The sequence below is a fragment of the Fringilla coelebs genome (assembly GCF_963513975.1).
Source record: "Fringilla coelebs genome assembly, chromosome: 1".
NCBI classification, from domain to species: Eukaryota; Metazoa; Chordata; class Aves; order Passeriformes; family Fringillidae; genus Fringilla; species Fringilla coelebs.
The window spans coordinates 127,983,969-128,003,670 of NC_140028.1; the positions used below are offsets into that span (position 1 = coordinate 127,983,969).

Below are 19,702 nucleotides of genomic sequence, written 5' to 3' on the forward strand. Positions count from 1 at the left end.
TCAGCCTGTGTCAGGACTCTGGAAGGAGTCGTGAGTTTTCATTAGTATCTTTTTAGCCTTCTGTCTGGATCCTTTCTGTATTCTTTAGTATTCTTTAGCATAGTATTCCTTAATATAATATAGATCATAAAATAATAAATTAGCCTTCTAAGAACACGGAGTCAGATTCATCACTCCTTCCTTCATTGGGGGTCTCAGAAACTACAACAATGCAGCAAAGCAACCACACGTTCCTCACCTCACACACTATCCTGCAAGTGAACTTTTAATAGACATGAGCAACCTGCAACCTACAATCCCATCAAAGAATTGGGAAGAGAGGTACAGGAGGAAAGAAAGAGGCTGCTCCCCAGATTGCTCCCCACTCTGTTAGGATCCTGGAGCGCAGCTTTAGCAAACAGTATGTTGTTACAAATTGAGACAGATGGAAATGTGCTTCCTTGTCAAAGCTGTTATTCCCCAAGAGCAAAGAAATTTTGTTGTCTTAAATGTGCTGTGAGTAACAGACAGAGAAAGGTCCAGAAATAGAACAAAACTAATAATATAAAACTAGGTTTGGAAGATGAAATTAAAGCTGTCTTTTGCATAGAAAGGTGTGTGTTTTTCTTAACAGATAAAACCCCCTTTTTTTTTTAGTTCCAAGAGTATATGTTACAACAAACACACATTGTCTTACTCTGGACCTAACCTATTACAAATAAATTACTAATGTTGGTTATACAGTATTATCAACAGGATCATTTCTGTGATCAAGCCATTTACAAATTTTGGTCTGTACAAAATACTGCATATTATGGGATCCCAACTTTTTAAAGAACCTTTGAATTCAAACTACAGCACAACCTATTCAAGAAAGGTTTTTAAATATTTTAGATACTAACATTAATCTGAATTTAGCTTTGAAGAAAACACAGAATTTTCTGCACAAGAGTGATTCAAGGTTAATTTAATAATGATCTTTCATTTTAAAGTCCATTTCACAATAAAGTTCAAGATGAAAACCAACTTCCAATTTCACCAGCAGTATGCTTTTCTAATACTGCTCATTTCTTTCCCTAAAATCAAACCCATTCCAGTACCATTCCTTTGTCTACTGAATCCTCACCAGAAAATAAATGCTAATAGCATATTTTCCATTACGGAAGAGGATGATAAGCAAACAGAAAGATGTTTTGCACTGTAGGTGCCAAGATTACAAATCAACCCCAAAACTAACAACTCCATATTTTAAAAATGTCAATTTACTTCCCCCAAATTCTTTCAGTCTTCAACGTCCATTAGGAGGAAAAAAACAAAAAGGAGAAAAAAATAATGCAATTAACATAATATTTGTGATTATTCCATTTTTCCATTTGTTCTTGCACAGAAAGTCAAACACATCCACTTCAATCAAGTTATAGCATCAGCACTGTCCATTATCTCACAGAAACCACATTCAAGTACAACTGGAAAAAGCAGTTTCAGAATGCTTCCATATGCATTAAAATAATTCTTTTAATCTTTTAGGTTTTGTATTCTGAGTCTTTAGAAATGGTGATTTTTTTATGAGGTTTGGTAGCCTCATCCATCAGTTCCTTCAGCTGCCCAATCTGTTCATCACGGAAGTCATTAAGTTTTTCTTCTGTGAGCTGAATTCCATATACAGCCTTTTCTCTCAAGTTCTGTTTGTCCTCAGTAATTTGTTGCTGGATCAGTGCTGCATAGTTCTAATGAGAAAGAAATATAAAGGTCATAAAACTGACAAAAGCAAAATTCAGTTCAACTTTCTTTAATAGCATTATATTGTAATACCATATTCTTACACAATCTCCTACAACAGTCTATTAATCGACAACAAATGACTAAAAAATTAACACTTTTTATAAGAAAGAAAACTTATTCAAGCATTTCTTGTATCTACAGTAATTTTGTCTAGCTAGTTTAAAATGCATATATTTACAGATTAATGCCTTATCATCTACTACTACTGAAAACAAAACAAAATTTAATTGTAGATCTAATATACGTATTAAAATAATATTTCCTATATAGCAGGATATCAATAGGATACCCTTCATAAACTGATACATCCAGAAAAGCATTATTCCCAATTTTCAGCTAAAAGAAACCTTGGCACCACATACTGAATTGTTAATCCAATTAGCAGCAAAGTAACTAAAGCCACTACTTCAACTGTATGTCCCAATAATTCCAGAGAAGTGGACAAGAAGAAAGAAAGATATTCATGAGCCTGTGATAAATTTCAGAATTACACCATTTACTAACATAAATACATTAGATTGTAATGGACCATGTCAAGCCTCACTGAAGTCAGCAGGATCTTACCAGCCCTGTTACAAAGCTGAATTCATGGCTATTTAAAGAAAACAGACAGCTAAAACAATCTGGGGCAAACAAAAGTAAATTATTATTTGTACAGACTCTGAATCAAACTGATTCTTCAAGGTTCTTCCCAACATCACCTCTCCTGCTTTTAAATTAAACAGGTATTCAGAAACAGTGACACCATGGTTAATTTCTGTGGTAAACCTACACCTTAGTAGTACTACCTCATGGTAGAGCTGCTATAGGGTTTAAAAGAAACTAAATAGTTTTTTTCCCCAATGATTGAACAATCACATTGTAATGATAAGATGAAAAATTGTAGTGGGTTAATTCTTCAGCTTTGCAAATTACAGAATTTCTTATCAAGGCAGATGGACAAACGTGATCTCTGAAGCTACCCAGCAGACCAGTAACACACATCAACCATTCCACCTCATTCTACTTTATTCTATCTTCACATTTCTGCACAGAACAATCCAGTCAGTACTGGCTCTAGACGAGGAAAAAAAAACACCAACCAAAAACACACACAAAACACCTAACAAACCCACATTAAGAAATACCAAAACGACAACCAAAAAACCCACACGAACAAACAAGCAAACCCACACCCCTTTAACTATACCAAACAACATTCACAGCATGTAATTCAGAAACAATACTGAAAGCAAGCAATGCAAAACTCTTCACTTCTTATCAAGAGATCGGACTGAATACACAAACCTGAGAACCCTTCCATGCAGTGTCCTACCAGTGCAGGTTCCACAGTGGGAGGAAAGTCCTCCCCACAGCTAGTAACATCCACCTGGGAGCAGCCTGCAGCTATTGCTGCAGGCATGAGCTCTGGTACCTACAAATAACTCAAGTCAATTTAAGAAACAGTTACAATTTTACAAACAGGTGACTGTTTTCCAAAAATATCAAATTAATTACTGGCAAACAGTCTGCAATTTTTTTTTAATCTAACACCACAGCACCTCATCTCACAGTGCACCAGCATTACAGAACCCAGATTTCGAAGTGGTGGTCCTCAACAAAGCTGCCCTGCCCACTCTCACAGGTGCCCAGCACCCAGCCACATGGTCATGGACTGCACATCCCCTGTTCCTCACACCAGGTGCTCTGCTTCACAGCACTCCAGCGGCTCCCATCTGGACATCACTGCTGGCTCTTTTCCCCCACTCATTTTCTACCTGAACAAATGTTTTGTACATGCCAGAAAGCCTCAGTGGTTGCAGTTTCACATCGATCTGCAATGCGAACAGAAATTCAATACTGGACAGCAGAAACATGCTGGGCTCTGGTTGACTCCTGACAGAAAATGGAGCTTTCTCACCTCATTTTACCAAAAGTCAGTGATGCATCAAATAAAATGTTTCAGCCTTTATAAAAGTGCTGAAAATAAGATGAACTATGTGGCATATCCAATTTTTTCTGCCGGTGTTACCAGATGAGGAACAAAGCCTGGAATATTTAACTGTTTAATGCATTACTGTTCCCTCAGAAATTAATACTATTATTATGTGATTAGTGATTTGTGGAAAGGTACTGCATGATTTGATGGTACATAATTTAAAATTCCACTTCTATCTACAAAATGTGCCATTTTCCTAACAGCACATGAACTTAACGTGCTGAACTCCAAGGTTATGTAACAGGTTTAAAAGCATAATGAAAAAATAAAAAGGGGAGAAGCTAACATTTGCTTTTTCAATAACATAACTTTCATCATAAAATACCATGATCACAGTCCCTCTCAGGTAATAAAGAGCAGTATGGTCATGTAAGGTCTAGTTTTCATTAGAACTTAATAAATACAGAATTTAACTATTTCCCAATGTCATCTTCTTCCTTACCAGCAGAACTGAAACCAATTCTTGCTTAGCTTCCTCAAACAAGGAAAATTACTTCACTTCTGCCTTTCATTTTACGTTATATTTAACTGCATCTTCCAAATATAACAGAACTCCTTTGTCGTCAATCATGACACAAATCCTTAGCAGATTTTTCAAGGGCATCTTATTTCAATTATGGATCACACTGTGCTCACAAAAACAGAGACAGAAGACACAAAATGGAACACAAGTAATCCTGCACCCTCACAGAGCCAGGCTCAAGATACATAAGGATGGCAGAGGGACACAGGAGCTCTCCTCTCTGGTGGCTTTTTAGGTTGGTTGGTTGTTTCTTTGGAAGGAGCTCTTCCTACAATGACCCTCTGCCTGCACCAGCTGTAAACTTTCTGAGCTTTTACATGAAAAAAGCAAGCAAAACCCAAACCACCAGCTGAATGGCAAAAGCCCTTCCCCCTTATATATGCCACCAGAAACAGAGGATCAGAATCAAGTCCAAGTTACAACCCCATCTCCTGACCATTTACCATCAGAAGATGGCTGATTTATTCCATATTAAATCCCAGCCTGCTGCCCATCCATATCACAGACACCCTCCTCACCTTAAAGGAGGCGCAAGGCAACAGTCCAAGGTGCAGACTGGCCATGTCACTGCACTGCCATCAGTGTGTGCAACCACAGGGACACCCCAAAACCCTCTGTATTGCCAGTGTGGAGGCAGATGCCTCTCCCAGAAGGTCAGATGCACTCCTCACACACAGGTCACGGTTGCCTCAGCTCACTGGCATCTACAGAATGCATGCTGAACCCAAGCATCAGGCTCTCCTAAAATCCTCTATGAGCAAATGCTTGAACCTCTAAATTATTTATACAAAAACCAGGTGAGTGTTTGCTATAATCAATAACCTTAAGGGTTTTTTTGTTTAAATTCACTAACTGAAGCAAATACAGAGTTCCCCTCTGCTCTCTGACTGATAGGCATTCATAGAATGCACAAATTCATTAAAAGGGCAAGGGGATGGATGACATTTGAGGTTTAAAATACCAAGCACTAGAAAGAGCATCAGCCTTCTTGTTTTCCAAGTTGAGAAAGGATTAAATAGAAAAATAAAAGCAAAAATCACACAACCAAAAGCCCCACTTCCCTGACTGCCAGATATACAGACTCCTACCATAAAAACACACATTTATCTCATATGCTAATACAAAGTGCTGATAAACATTTATTATTTAATCATAAAATTAAATGAGTTAAGAGCCCATTTGTTCATTTTCACTGGAAAGAACAACAATCATAATTTTTATTTTCTCTGGCATCCTCCTAAACATGTACAATGCTGCATTTTAGACAACTGCTCCAAAAATCTCAGTAAGATATGTCTGTTCACAGACTGTACTAATTACCTGTACAATTCACTTTCTAGTCAGATCTTCTCTTTTTAAAAGGTCTAAAATTTTTATCTTCTTTAAGGAGTTGAAGTATGAAGCTGCAGTATTCATCCATTCCAAAAAGGCTATATCTCCCCTTACAGCCAAATTAATGACAGCACTGATAAAAAACATTACCGTGGCCAGACCAGAAAATGCTACTCTGAGATGTGTTTAACAGGGTAGAGCCAGGCACTAGAAAAATGCTATCAATTTATTTTATTTTATTCAGGGTGACATAAAAAAAAAAAAAATAAGGCCTGACAAGCCACTGTCATTGCTCCCTGGAAGTTAATTTCAAATTGCAGCATTTCAAGTGTTTCTGCTGCTACTCAGAGCAAAATCAAACACATGCTGCGAAGGGGTGGCAGCATGAAGAAACAGCTGTGAATGAACAGCACAGCAAGGAGCACCTTGTTCTTACTGTAGTGCAGAGATATGTTGAACCAATTATTTCATATTCATTCCTACAGAATTCTGCAAATTATTTACTATATTTTTTACTGCAAAGTTGTTTTGATGTTAAACTGAGAATTGGAAAAAGATACAGTATTACAGAAGGGATTTTTAAATGGGCACTACAGCCCATGAAAATCCAGAGTATCTTCTTCATACATTTTACCTGAAGCTGTAGGTATAGTTAGAAGTGCAGTAATAAACCCAGGAAAATTCTACAACATTTTAAGTTCAGCTTAATACATCACTACAGTGAAATTTTCATGCACTCACATACACATTAACCCATAACAATCTATATTCCATGAGATAAGACCATTAAAAATAGCCCTAAACTTTTTTAAATTGCATAAAATACAATTATTGCCAAATTAATTAACTGATGTGAATAAACACCTATGTAAAGTCCCACATCCTCTAACAGGAGCAATGTATTATCAATTTCAAAATTTAAATTTCAAATAACTTTTGGTTTTGTAAAGGTCACACCATTAACACGTGAAAAAAAGAAAAATCAATATACTACAAAGAGTTCTGAGTAAACATTCCCTTGCTTTTGAAAATACCCATCAAATGGTATTTGAATGATGCCAAGTAATGACATATGGCAGCATTAGAAGAGTTTCTTATGTGAATAATTAAAGCAGTAATTGCTGGGAAAAGGGCAACAGAATGAAGAATCAAGACTTTCACTCTGAGGTACCTAGCACAGCAGAAGACCTCTAGAGAATAAAGATGTCCAGCTCCTACTGCAAGTCTTGACAGAAGGTGAAAAGGCAACTTTTTTTTGTGTGACCTCATCATCCACCATATGTGTAACAACACACCAAGCATATACAAGAAAGAAATAGCAACAAGCTACTGTAATTCATAAGAAGCTCTAAAACAAGTTGTGTAAAGTGCAGCTTGGATAAGCTATTTTGTATTTCAGTCCGCTATTAGATGAAAAGATTTGCAGAGATCATTTCAAGTCAAGTCATGCACTTGCAATGGGACTGCCTACACCTAAATATCACGTGCCAAAGTGAAGCTAGAGATGCAGCTTGTCTTTGTGCTGGGCACTGGAGAGAGAAACTTCTGTCTTGAACACGCTGTGTTGACGGGCTACACTGTCCTCTGGAGATGGGGTTCTCATCACTGAGACAGCTACTACGTGTCTCCGTGTCTCTGGCTGTAGATGACTATCTAATAAACTTCCTTGCTTATGCTAAAAGGAAAATGTTCATTAGTTATTTTGTTTTGTGTTTTTTTTAAGTACAAAATGCAACAAAAATATCATTTCTCCTTGAATTACTCTGCAATCCCTGCCCTAAAGTTCGTTTTATCTTTTCCTAATGCTACCGATATCAGGCTTGGCAACATCCTGAAGTGAAACACATGAGAGAAAAAAAAACTATACTTCCTCTTTATCTTTAGAACTAACTTTGAATTATGCATAATTTCATGTCTGGGGATGAAAGACCATGTCTTACAATGCACAGAGGTAAAACAGATTTCTCCAGGACAACATCTCTGTATCATAAAGAACAGGAACAAGAAAACATCAAAGTTTACAAAAAGTTAATCTGAAAGGAAAAGCCATGGGAACTTTAACAATATCAGGTTTTCCCAGGACATTCAAGAAGGATGCTAGTGTGTGACTATCAACCAATTTCAGGGAACTGATCACATTCACACAATGATGCACATACTCTAACTATATAGAACTGTTACCATAAGGGGTTTGGTTGTTTTGTTTATTTTCAGTTGCTTGCTTGTTTGCAGTTTAGGAGCAAAGAATGAAAAAATGTTCAGCTAAAATGGAGCCAGGGAATATAATTATGTAATACTTAGTAATCAGCATGAAGAATTATTATTTGATCAGGAAGGTATAAAATGGACTGCTTTTTCTGAACACAGTTAACTAATATTGTTAAACTCAAAGAAATGACATTTATTTAGAGGAATATGAAAAAAGCTCAAGGACTAAATCAGCTTTGTAGCTTAAATAACATGTTATTTTAATGTCCTTTTTAATGTAAGATTTATGAGATCATAATCTGAGGTTAAAGTGGGAAGTTTATGGCCTGGCCATCAAGGTAAACATATATAAATGCTATTGCATCCAAAATGGAACACAGCACCATTTGTTGAAAAACAAGCTGTGTTTATTTCTTTCTTTCTGGTGCAGAATACTTATGCCACTCTCGTACATTGGGGCAAAATACAGGTCACTAAAAGCTTTTTGCATCATCTGGTAACAACCATAGACTTCAAGTGTTTAGGATTCTCTCCACTTAGGTCAGTAAGCTTCATCTCAGGCCTTACACAGAAAGCCTGATCTTATTCTAGGGAATAAGGAAGTTAAAAAATTTGGAACACACCTGAACATTTAAGCAAAAATAAAATGGTCAATTAAGTTCTGGAAAAAGAGGTCAATCTGAAATGTGGGTGCAGCACATGATATGAAGCAGGAGAAAGAGATGGGAGGTAGAACGAAAGAAGTGGTCAGGCAATTGGGTTCCAATGGCTAAAGAAGATCTTGCCATGGTTCACTATCCTTGGACAGGTTGTATCATTCAAAGTGTGAGTTTCACTGAAAAAAAAATAGTTATTTTATGAGAGACTTAAAAAAATATTCTTCTCTGATGTACATATCTGAACTTAAAAGCCTTTTAAATTGGTATTCGAGACAAAAATACTTGGGAGAGAAATATATTAAAACCTCTATTAGAAAACTTATTAAATTTAACAATTTAAGAACAAACCAGGGACAATTATTCTGTCTGAACCTTCATCTGTAAAAATCAGGATGAAAATACTCTGTAACTAATACCAAACTATGAGATTGCCAACAAATAAGGACAAATAAGCTACAGACCAGAAAAATTAAATTTCAAGAACATTATTTCATATTTGCATACAAATCCTAAGAAAAACCCAACAATTTCAAAGATGGCAATTTCTGGACTCAGTTTTTATTTTACTTTGACTTTTAAGTCATGCATAGCCCAGCAGCTCTCTGGCTAATAAAAAAGTGATGTTTTATCTGGCAAACATTATGCTGTATTCTCACAGAATACCCAAGGATTTATTGCATGCTGTTAATTTAAAACAAGGCAAGGGAAAAGACTGGAAGTCACAGTATCAGTTTGGTTTCAGGAATTTAACTTCTAATGCATCAGTTACACTGTAATATTTCTATTTAAACATTAAGCTAGGAAATCTTGGGAAAGTGTTTCACTGCAGATAATTCCCAGACAAATATCAACACTAAGTACAGGCATTTTACCTAAAAAAAAAAACCACTAAAGACTGTTTTATCAACATAAGCACCCAACTATAATTAAAGCTCAAAATGCAAACATCACTTACAGACTTCTGTATCAATTCTTTAAGTAGAGGACAAGCATCTTAAATCTGCAGTTATTTCTTTCAGAAGTATTATTTATAGATTTTTAAGGAAGATGATGATTTCACATCTAGATATTCACAAAAGGAAAATAAAGCCTGTTTCCAAGACAACCACATTAGTTGCCAGACTGCTAGATGCTAAAATGCAGAAGATTATATATCAGAGATGATTTCAAAGACTTCCATGAATGTTCTTCTACTCAATTTATACCTAATGATGCATTTAAAGTGCACATATATATCTAAAATAAATTTGGTATTCTTATTTTTCCATTGCACTCATTTCTACATGCTCATTAGAAACAAAACCTTAAACTAATACAGCAACAAAGAAAACCTCAAGTATAAACAAAAAATTAATCCACTAATAGGCATCTTGCATTGATTTCCATCACACATCTTGTATTTATTTCACCACAAATAACCCTTCTGCTGAGGGTGCACTGGATTTTTTACTTAAATGGACCTGTAGAAGAAATATGTGCTTGAATGAATTAAGTAAAAAGTCATGGGCAATATTTTAAAACATACAAGAAGATCATTAGTGTAGAAGTCAGATTCACCCCTTGGGACAAACAGACAGAAACTTCCCCAGTTTTAAATGAACATAGTCAATGTTACCTGTTCCAATACAATACATATGACACTAATTTAGCAAAGCACATTTGGTGTCTGAAAACACTGAATCAGAGGCTGATTTCTTTGGCCAGTATTACCATGGTCCCTCCAGCAACAGGAGACAGAGACAAACCCTACCCCAGCACTTGTGGAGGCATTTAAAACAGACAAACAAGGAGTCATGGAAGTTTATCTACCTGCTTCTTCAACAAGACACAAACATTCTGAGGTGTGCTATTCCCAGAGCACTACTTAGGAGACTGGCCATCAATAAAAGAAAGCCTACACACAGGCAGACTCATGATTTAAAAAATGAAAAAAATACTGCCAGTGGGAAACACAGGTGAATTCTTATGAGGGTGTTACTTATGTAGTATGACATTTAGTCTAGAACTTCTGACAGTCCTACTCTGTAAAAATAAACCAGTATATTTAGCCACAATCATCTGGTTGCAATTCAGTCCTTCTTACTTTTAAACAGCAGCAATAGGACATCTCTATGAAAAGAAATGCAAATTGATGCAATTGACATCTTCCTTATAACAACACCACACTGGTTTATATTTGTAAATTCACTCTATGGAAAGAAAGCTTGTTACTGCAATTAACATCCATTTCACAGTACTTAATAAAAGGCAAAAAAGGTTAACTTATTACTCTCTGTGCAAATTTTTACAGTTCTTGTTGCTGCAGCAAAATATGCTAAATGGCATTCAAGTTTCAGACCAGACAAATGCTTTGTACACACATACACCTACCTTTGTCAAATGAAATTAATAACATACATTGTTTAGAAACTCTTCCATATCCTCCAAGCAATAGAATAAATCACAACATTTCTTTCACCATTAGCTTGATTGCTCTCAAAATTCCAACCTAAAGTTCCTTAATGTATGTAGCCTGAGAGTCCTCTGGTGTAACTGCAGACAAAGACATTCAGACAAACCGGAAGTTCCCATTCTAAACCTGGGCTCATTATTTCAAGAGTTTCTTAGGGTAAAAAACTCTAAAGCCTACAAATTTACGTATCTTACCAAGGGTTTTAACTAATTTTTATATAATTTCTGAATTACTTCAGAACTGGCCACAGAAGTTAACTGAAAAAAACAAACGTGTTATCAGTACAGTCAAGAGCTGCTAAAAGGAAGCATGAATCCTTACTGACTACATGAGAACCTTCCAATCTGAGACACCAAAAACTTCTGTAATCATTTGCAAGTCACTATCCATTTATCCAACAGCTCTGACATTTAATAAGATTTTTATAGTGTCTGTCACAATACAGCAAGTGATGGCCACACCATCAAAGACTGGAGGGATTAAGCAGAAAATGAAAAAGGGAAATTCAGTCATCTGCTAAACAAGTTTCAAAATTCAATAAAGTACTATAGAGACAGTTAATGTGAAAGTACTTCTGAAAAAAATCCATCAAATACTCTGTACTGTTCTTGGGGAGATCAAATACATATGAAACTCAAGCCTCAACATGTTCTCCTGTAATCTCTATAAAACAAATACTTCAACAGCAACTCACCTATATCTTGTTCTATTTTTTTTTCTTTTTTCCTGCTATTGCCAGAGGTTTTCCAGCTATTAAAGGGGGTTTGCTTTCAATTAGCAAATAAAAGGGAAAATAGGATAAGGGGAAAATTAAGGAATGGAAATCAAGTATGTCAAATAACTTAGAGCTGTATGTACTTCAGTTTCAAGTGAACACTCACTTAACAAAGCTCTAAGGTTTCACAACAAAAATCCAGACTGCCTATATTCCTAAAAATTCTCACCCACCTCAAACCTCTTGCCTTTTTCTCTGTGCAAAAACAGGCTGTCTAATCCCAAGCAAACAGGTATATGTTGAACTGGCATAGAAGTTAATTTACCTCAATACTTTAAAAACCTTGTGAAAATACCAGAGCCATGAAAATATCAGAGCAACCTTTCAGAAATAGGGATGCACCACATTCAGATTGGTCAGGCGGGCACAGTTCTGTGCTCTGGCACCCTTGCAGGTGATTCTACAGCCACAGTCTTCACTTAGAGATAAAGCATTAACATTTGGAGCAGAAGCAGCCTGCCTGTGGCAAACAGCACAAATGGGCAGTGTCACATACTAGGTGTATTGTATGTCCAAAACTCCCATGATAAACTACCTCTGCTCTAAGTGGTACCAGTTAATCCTTTTGGTATGGTGCACACACATCTGCTCAGCTGCCCTCTGCACACTAATACAATGATACTCCTATCATTAGCATCAATGTCAAACCGCTGCACTGTTTGCTTACACTGGATTAAGAGCCAAGTTCTTTTCCTACTGTATATGATCAGGAAGGGTTTTAAATTGGCTATATAATAAGTTTAGAAAAATCTCTGCCTGCCATCCACTGATGATGCAATAAATATGGTTCCTACAAGTCAGAGAATACCAAAGCTATTCAAGAGGTTTAATTTGTGCTTCAGGACTTTTCAACACTAAGGAATTATCTCAGGTTAGATTTGCATGGCTTTAAAATTACTCTGGACTTATTTCAAACAATGCAATGCTATTTAAGTAATAAAAACTTGAATTATTTTTCAGTTCTTTATACGCCTTAATGGATTTTACTTGCCAGCAACACAAATACGGAAAATAAAGTCTTGTGTACATCTGCCCACAACCAGAGCAGAACATCATGGATCACACTGAACATGAGGTCTTTGTGAGCAGGGGTTTATTTCAGTCTTAAAGGGGTGGATGAGTATTATTAGCATCATTTGCTGTGCTGCAGAATGTTTTGTGTACGTTTGAAAAAAAAGTAATTTGTGAAGGCACCAGTTGAGAGGGGAGCCTAGACCAGTCTCACTTCATCTGTTTAGCCCTTCCCCTCACCTGTATCATGAGATGCAGCAGGGGAGCACAGCACACATTTGCTGCAGGTCACAGCTCTGAGCACTGGCCATGCACAGGAAGGCATCAGGTTGCCTCTGCCATCCCAGCACGTGCATCATTGCTATCATAGAAGACACAGGTAAACCAGAATAAACACTTCTTCCAAAAGCCACTTGTGGGCTTGGGAAATATCCCCATGGGCTAGACATTAAAAGCTCCCCATGGACGTCTGACCTACAGGCACGAGCACTGCAGCAAAGTCAGCCTGGCATGCACCTGCTGCTACAGTGAAGGGCTAGCCTTGCCTAGTGACCACTGCCCTAGAAAACTGGAACAAAATGTAACATCTCTGTGTCAAAGCATAATGCTTTAACATGAATTTTTAATGCCTCAATAGGGGAAAACACTGAAACAATACAGCATTGGGGAAAAGTGATGGGATCGTTTGTATTCTACTATATTCGTGAGAAAAATAAAGCAGATTTCCTCATTCATCTTCACTAAACTCTTTGCTATATCCACTACAGCAGTGAATTTACAAATAACAACTTTGCAAAACATCTTCCTTTACAGAACCCTTTTGGTAATGCTTTACTTCATCAGGTAGGTAGAGAATTTCCCTGGGAAAGTTCTGCAACAGCCGCTGTCAAAATGATCATACCTATTTGAAATGTTTTTCAGAATTTATCTTCCCTCAACAATGCTCCTACAAGCTACCTAATCACAAATGAAAACAAAAAAGTTCCATTACTCAGGAAAAAGGAAATCTTTGGCAGGTAACTTGCTAAGTACTCAGGGATAGGTGCATCACTGTACCAAAAGCTGAATCGAAAAATGGGATATGCTAAATAGTACAAGGGACCATGAGAATTTCATCTCACATAACAGAACTGAACATCTGAAGGTGAAGAAAAAAAGGACAAAGCCAAATAAATTCAAAGTGAATTTCAAATTCACAATTAAATCCACTGCACACTGCTGCATGCTTCCTGCTAGACTACTAAATAAATTCAAGTGAAACTGTTAGATATAAATCTAATGCCATGAAAGATGGGAACTAAATTTTTTAGATGTCACGGCATTAATATTCAAAAAAAATACACAAACTCATAGACTTCATTTATTCTTATACTTTCTACTGTGCATTAAATGCACATTAATCCTCATTTCAACAACATATCCAATTTATATGGCTGACTTGTGTCTCTGTATAAAAACAGATATATTAAACTAAAGCATACTAAACATGCTGTGGAAGCATAAATACACTGCTAACATCACACCTACACAATTACATTTCTATATAAACTTAACTAATTATTAGGCAAAACCCAACATAGTATCATTTAAAATTTTTCAGGTTTTCAATCCATACTACTCTTGGATTGAAATCAAGCAATTAAAAGTGCCACAGAGGACACCAACGTGTGTCAGTGATCATGTACCTTCAGAGTGCTCAGTCAGCACTTGTACTTCAGTACCATTCACCTGTGAATGCATCTTAGGTTACCAACTGACTTTTAGAATTGCAGTTAGTTTTGCTTGAACATAAGAAATTTTAGGAACCTTCTCAGCTAACATTTGAAAATTATACTTTAGGTCAAATCTTTTCTTCACATCTTCTACCAGCAAAATCCAAAAGGGTTTGTGTAAAGGACTGGATGAGGTCACAACCAACCTGATCTAAAATGGCCCTTCCAGTAAAGGTCGTCCAGGCTACATCTGCTTTATTACTCCACTCATTAAAAACCCAAGATTAGTGCCAGTTGTATTTTAATGACTACTCCCAAGGTAAAAATATTTAAATTACAAATCTCAGGTTATTGTTAAGATCTGACATTATGTTTTGAGGACTATCAGATTTCAAATGTTTCAGTACTGAAGATATCATACTATATCAAACAGTTCTCTTCTTCCCCCAAGGCAATTGTTTCAAAATAATTGAATCAAGTACACAGTTCACTAAGACAGACAAGTTCACACACTTAAAAGATCAGTAATATAATACTGACATTATTCAATAATTAGCTGATTTATTCAAACTCTTTTTGTATACAAGATATTACTAGCACACACACAAGCTAGTTTCCATCCTATTCTTTCATAACCAACACAAAACTTTATTAACAGCTATTTCTCAGAAAAGAAACAGACAATATTTATAATTTCCCTCACTATACCAAAGTCACTGAAGCTTTACTTGTTCAATATGCAAGTGAAAAAAATAACAAAACCTCTTTTCTACTGGAAACACAATACACACTTATGCAACAGCACTCAAAAAAATCTGATCCAAATTTACTGTTACATCTTAACAGTTCAGCAAATGAGGGTCAGTGACAACAAAACCTAATTAGAAACTTTAATACACAAATTGGCATTACTCAAGGGTTTATTTTCTGCCTACTTGCCCTTGAGGTATTGTATATGACAGTAGCTCTAGTTTTTCAAAGGAACTCAGGAGTTCCTCTATACCCATCATCACCCAAATAAGTTAACAGCCTGTTAACTTGCTCATGCAGCTTGTTCTTCATGCAGCTTTTCCTTCACCCATACAACACCCTGCTAGAGGCACCACACAAAACCATCTTCCCAAACTCAGTCTCATCTCTGTGGCCCATGAGAGTGTAAACCTGGCCCATGACATTTCAGAAACAGGCCAGTAAAAGGGAATGATGAAATAGTGTGTGCTTACCTGTCTTATCAACACAAAGCACAACCATGAACAACAGCTGGACTATGTTCTCCAGAGGCTTCTGAAATAGCAGCGAATGCTCTCTTTAAATTGAATCACAAATGAAATTTTCTTAAAATATTAGTATTCAAATAATATTTGAATGGCACTGAATATTACAGATCTGGGATGCAGAATAATGGGCCACGTGTCTGGCAATCCCTTCTGGTTAGAAAGACAGCAAAGGTGGTTTTTTCACTTTCTTTTCCTTCCAGGAACATGCTTTCCACCAGAGCTGAACATTCAGAAATGCTACTGTGCAGACCCAGTGCCCACCTCTGTCATGCAATTTCATTATGGCCTAGAGAGTCTCCTCTTATTTCACCAGACCAGCAGCAGAATAGCACCAGAGAGCTCAGAGCTTGTTTCTTAGACAGCTCAATCTCCACATGGATCTCAGATATGACAACTCTTGATTTGGAGAACGGCAGATAAATCCAACAGCTGTTGAGAATCTGCTAATGTGTGACAGAGAGAATTCAGAACAAAAGCAGCACTTGCACTTGACAGCCGAGGAGTCAGCGCTCTGTCTGCAGTAACAGCTTATAGCAGCGCCAGGGAATGCTTTGAGAAGGTACCACAACTCAAGCACTCACCCTGGGAGCTTGGTGCCATAGTCCCTGGCACAGGTTTTGATCAAGGATAATCATCTTTATGTGAAACAACTCCCAAGTTCAGCCAGTGAGCTGGCACAGATCAGGGACTGCTCCCAGCAGGCAGTTTGGATATGAACACCCTGCTTTGGAGCACAGGAGTCTAACAGCATGGAAATGGGCTCTTCCACTGCCAGCTGCAAAGCAGCCCAAGCACATCAGTTCAGCAGTACAGACCCACCTTTAGTTTGACAATGATGTGGCCAAACAGTCCCCAGAAAACTCTGCAAGACGCGTTATCACTGTTCCCGAGCCAAAAGCTTATTTCATACACTGCTTGCTTTTGTCTTGTCCTCTGTGCTGTGTAGTTTTCGTACTGGGATAACTTCTTCCAAAACCCCATCACCGGGAAGGCTCCAAAGGCTCTGAATAGCAGAGTACAACATTTGGAATGTTGTCAAGCAGAATTAATACAAAGGTTTGCAGAATTAATACAAAGGTTTGCTTGCATGCAAACAGGAAATGCTTCGGTTCTCTAACTGCAAAATTCCAACTATTTTCTCTCAACCAAACACTCTGATACATGAAATGGCTCTACCTTCATACTTCAGTAAAAGAGCTGAAAGGAACTTCAACTTCACCCACAGCTACTGTCCACTGAGGAGACTGTCCAGCGCACTTGCCATTTCAGAAGAACCCACTGAAATCACCCTGTGATTTCAATATGCTTTGCTTCAAGTCAAAGCCATTAAACACTCAATGAAGTAGATGGTGCCAAACCCCTGAAATACATCATGCATGTATACTGCACAGCTGTAGAGATATGAATACAGAAAAAAAAAATTTCCAAAAGGTTGGAAATAGTTAACATCTAGAAAACTAAGTCTGTGAAACACTTAAGTCTGTTAACACTGGATAACTGACATTAATCAATGCTCCAGAAAACATCCTTAGGAGAAGCAAGTTTGTTGTAACATCAAACAAAGTCAGAAACACTTTTTCCTGAAAGTGATGGGAATAAAACAAAATGCAGATTACACAATTTCCAAGGAAGAGCTGACGAAACCCAAACTACAGAACACAAACGAGAAATTAAAGGAGAACTCTCCCAGGAAACATGTGGGGATGCAATAAAACTGGCACTGATGGCTTTTTTCACAGTTTTTTCTCCAGGGCTCAAATGGCATCCCCAGATCTTCACAGGTTTCCGACCAGCCACAAGAAAGTAGTCTGCATTATTTTTAAAGTTGAGGAGGCATAATATGTGTGTGTATACACACACACACACACACACACACACACACACACATATATAGAACATATCTTCTCTCACCAGGAATATAAATCAAAACCCTTTAGAATGAAAGAACACACAGAGGTGGTTCTGTGTGAAAAGTCAAAAACTTGTCTGCTATATCAGGAGTATTTCCATTACTGGCAGACATGTGGAAGGGGTTGAGGCTGGAAAGGTGACACCCATCATCTCAATCCAGGGTCTGGTGGTACACCATATTTACCAATTATCAAAATAGTCTTCTACTGCAGATGTCTACAGAGGCCAAAACAGGCCTTGCCCATATCCAAAACACCAGCTGCTAAAAACACTGGCTGTTGGAAGTTTAGAGATAGCAGCATGTCATTGTTCATGTCCCAGGACACATAATCACAGGATAATGTCTTTTCCAAATTTAGAAATTACAAACAGAATATTCTTACCAGGATTTCCTTGTCTATCTTCACTTCTCAGTTCCTTCTTACACTTATAACTGGGCCATCTGTTTTTCCTTATGCTTAAAGGTTTTACAAGGACTTGGCCTACTGCAAGCCATTGAGACTTCAGCTTCCAAGTCCTTCTTGTTACATCTTTTCAGCAATTCCAACACAGACACCTTAACAACTTCTGTAATGAAGCTCCCTGAGTCCTAAGGGATTTCTGGGTCATCCTCTGCTCAACTAAAATCCTTTGAAGAACAAAGGCACCTTACCTCACACACCACCATTTTTGCGGCCTTGGGGTTTAATGCATCAGCAAGAAACAAACCTTTAAACAGCTCCATTGTAAAATATAAATATTTAATTGTTTATAGCATATTTATAGCAATATAAATATTTAATTGTTTTATATCTAAAAGCAAGGGTCTACCACAATTATTTTCTTCTATTTGGTGAAGTCTGGGAAACACTCAGCTGCTGAGGAGTGGCATCTGCTGGCAGACAAGGACTCCACAAAAATCAGATTCACCAGTAAAACAAATAAGAAAATTTTTTTAAAAGACAAATCAGAGTTGACATTATTCACAAAGCAACTCTCACCTCCCTCTTGATAGGATGATGATGTTTTTCTCAACAGTGGAAATCCCTTCAGTTACACTGATGGTACTGAACTGCCCATGAACCAGAATAACATTGCTAGTGCTACCAATGAAATTTCTTTTCACTCCTCAATCAGCAGCTACTGAAGAACAAAAGACATGTTTGCTATTTAATTAAAACCCTTCACATCATGTATCTCTTAAATAAATTCTTAAAATGACTCACTGTAATAATGGATGTTAAATAGCTCACTAGGGTACTTCGGTGAACAATAAACTGAATTTAAAAGGCCCAGAAAACAATAGAATATCATGATTTCCTGAACACCTTAAAATTAATTCTCAGCATAAAATCAAGTTTAAACTATTGCAAATAAAGTACATAGACAGAACAAGTAATTGAACATGAACCAGAATATCCTTAATTTTAGAGCAGCCTACTTGTATCCCTGCCAAAAGCTGACCTACACCTTCCACAAGGTTTTATTATTGGAACTGTGGCAACCTGCAACTTTTTGGCTTAAAATATCATGGCGGATGACTGACATATGCCATATTCATTTTGAAAGGGGCAGAAAAAAGAGAAAGAGATTGAGTTTAAATATTTCACTGGCATCCACGAATAAAAGCAGGAATAAATAATATTTTATACTATATTTTCATTTTTAAAGAAAACTTCCTACTCTAAACAGTACTATTCAATACCAACATACTTTGTAACAGCATCTAAAATGTGACATTAGTAATAATAAAACTTTTTATTTGGTGGAAAAAACATTTGCATTTGGGCTATTACAATGCACTTACAAAAATATAATCACTGTAAAACTCAATAGATCCATTATGAAAAAAAAAAATTAAAAGTTTTGTATCTACATAATGAGGCTCCATCTGCTCTGGGCTTACTCCCCTAGAGACTACCACAGCTGATCTGAATTTTATAATCAAAGAATATGCCAAGTTGGAAGGGACCCACAAGGACCAGTCCAACTCCTGGCCCTGCCCAGCAGCATCCACAAGAGTCACACCCTGTGACACAAGAGTGTTGTTTACCAATGCAAATCCAAAACAGAAAGCACATTATGACAATATTATGATTAAACCAGGTGGAAAGCCCAGTAAAG

General features: G+C 37.0%; 1 protein-coding gene across 1 annotated transcript in view; it reads right to left on the minus strand.

Moving 5' to 3' along the window:
* Nucleotides 1–936: 936 nt before the first annotated feature.
* SDHAF3 (succinate dehydrogenase complex assembly factor 3) overlaps nucleotides 937–19,702 on the minus strand; it is a 28,680-nt gene continuing 9,914 nt past the window's right edge. The window contains exon 2 of the mRNA XM_084209332.1: nucleotides 937–1,706. Coding sequence (XP_084065458.1) covers nucleotides 1,503–1,706 — 204 coding nt within the window. The 3' untranslated portion in view covers nucleotides 937–1,502. The remainder of the gene's footprint in view (nucleotides 1,707–19,702) is intronic.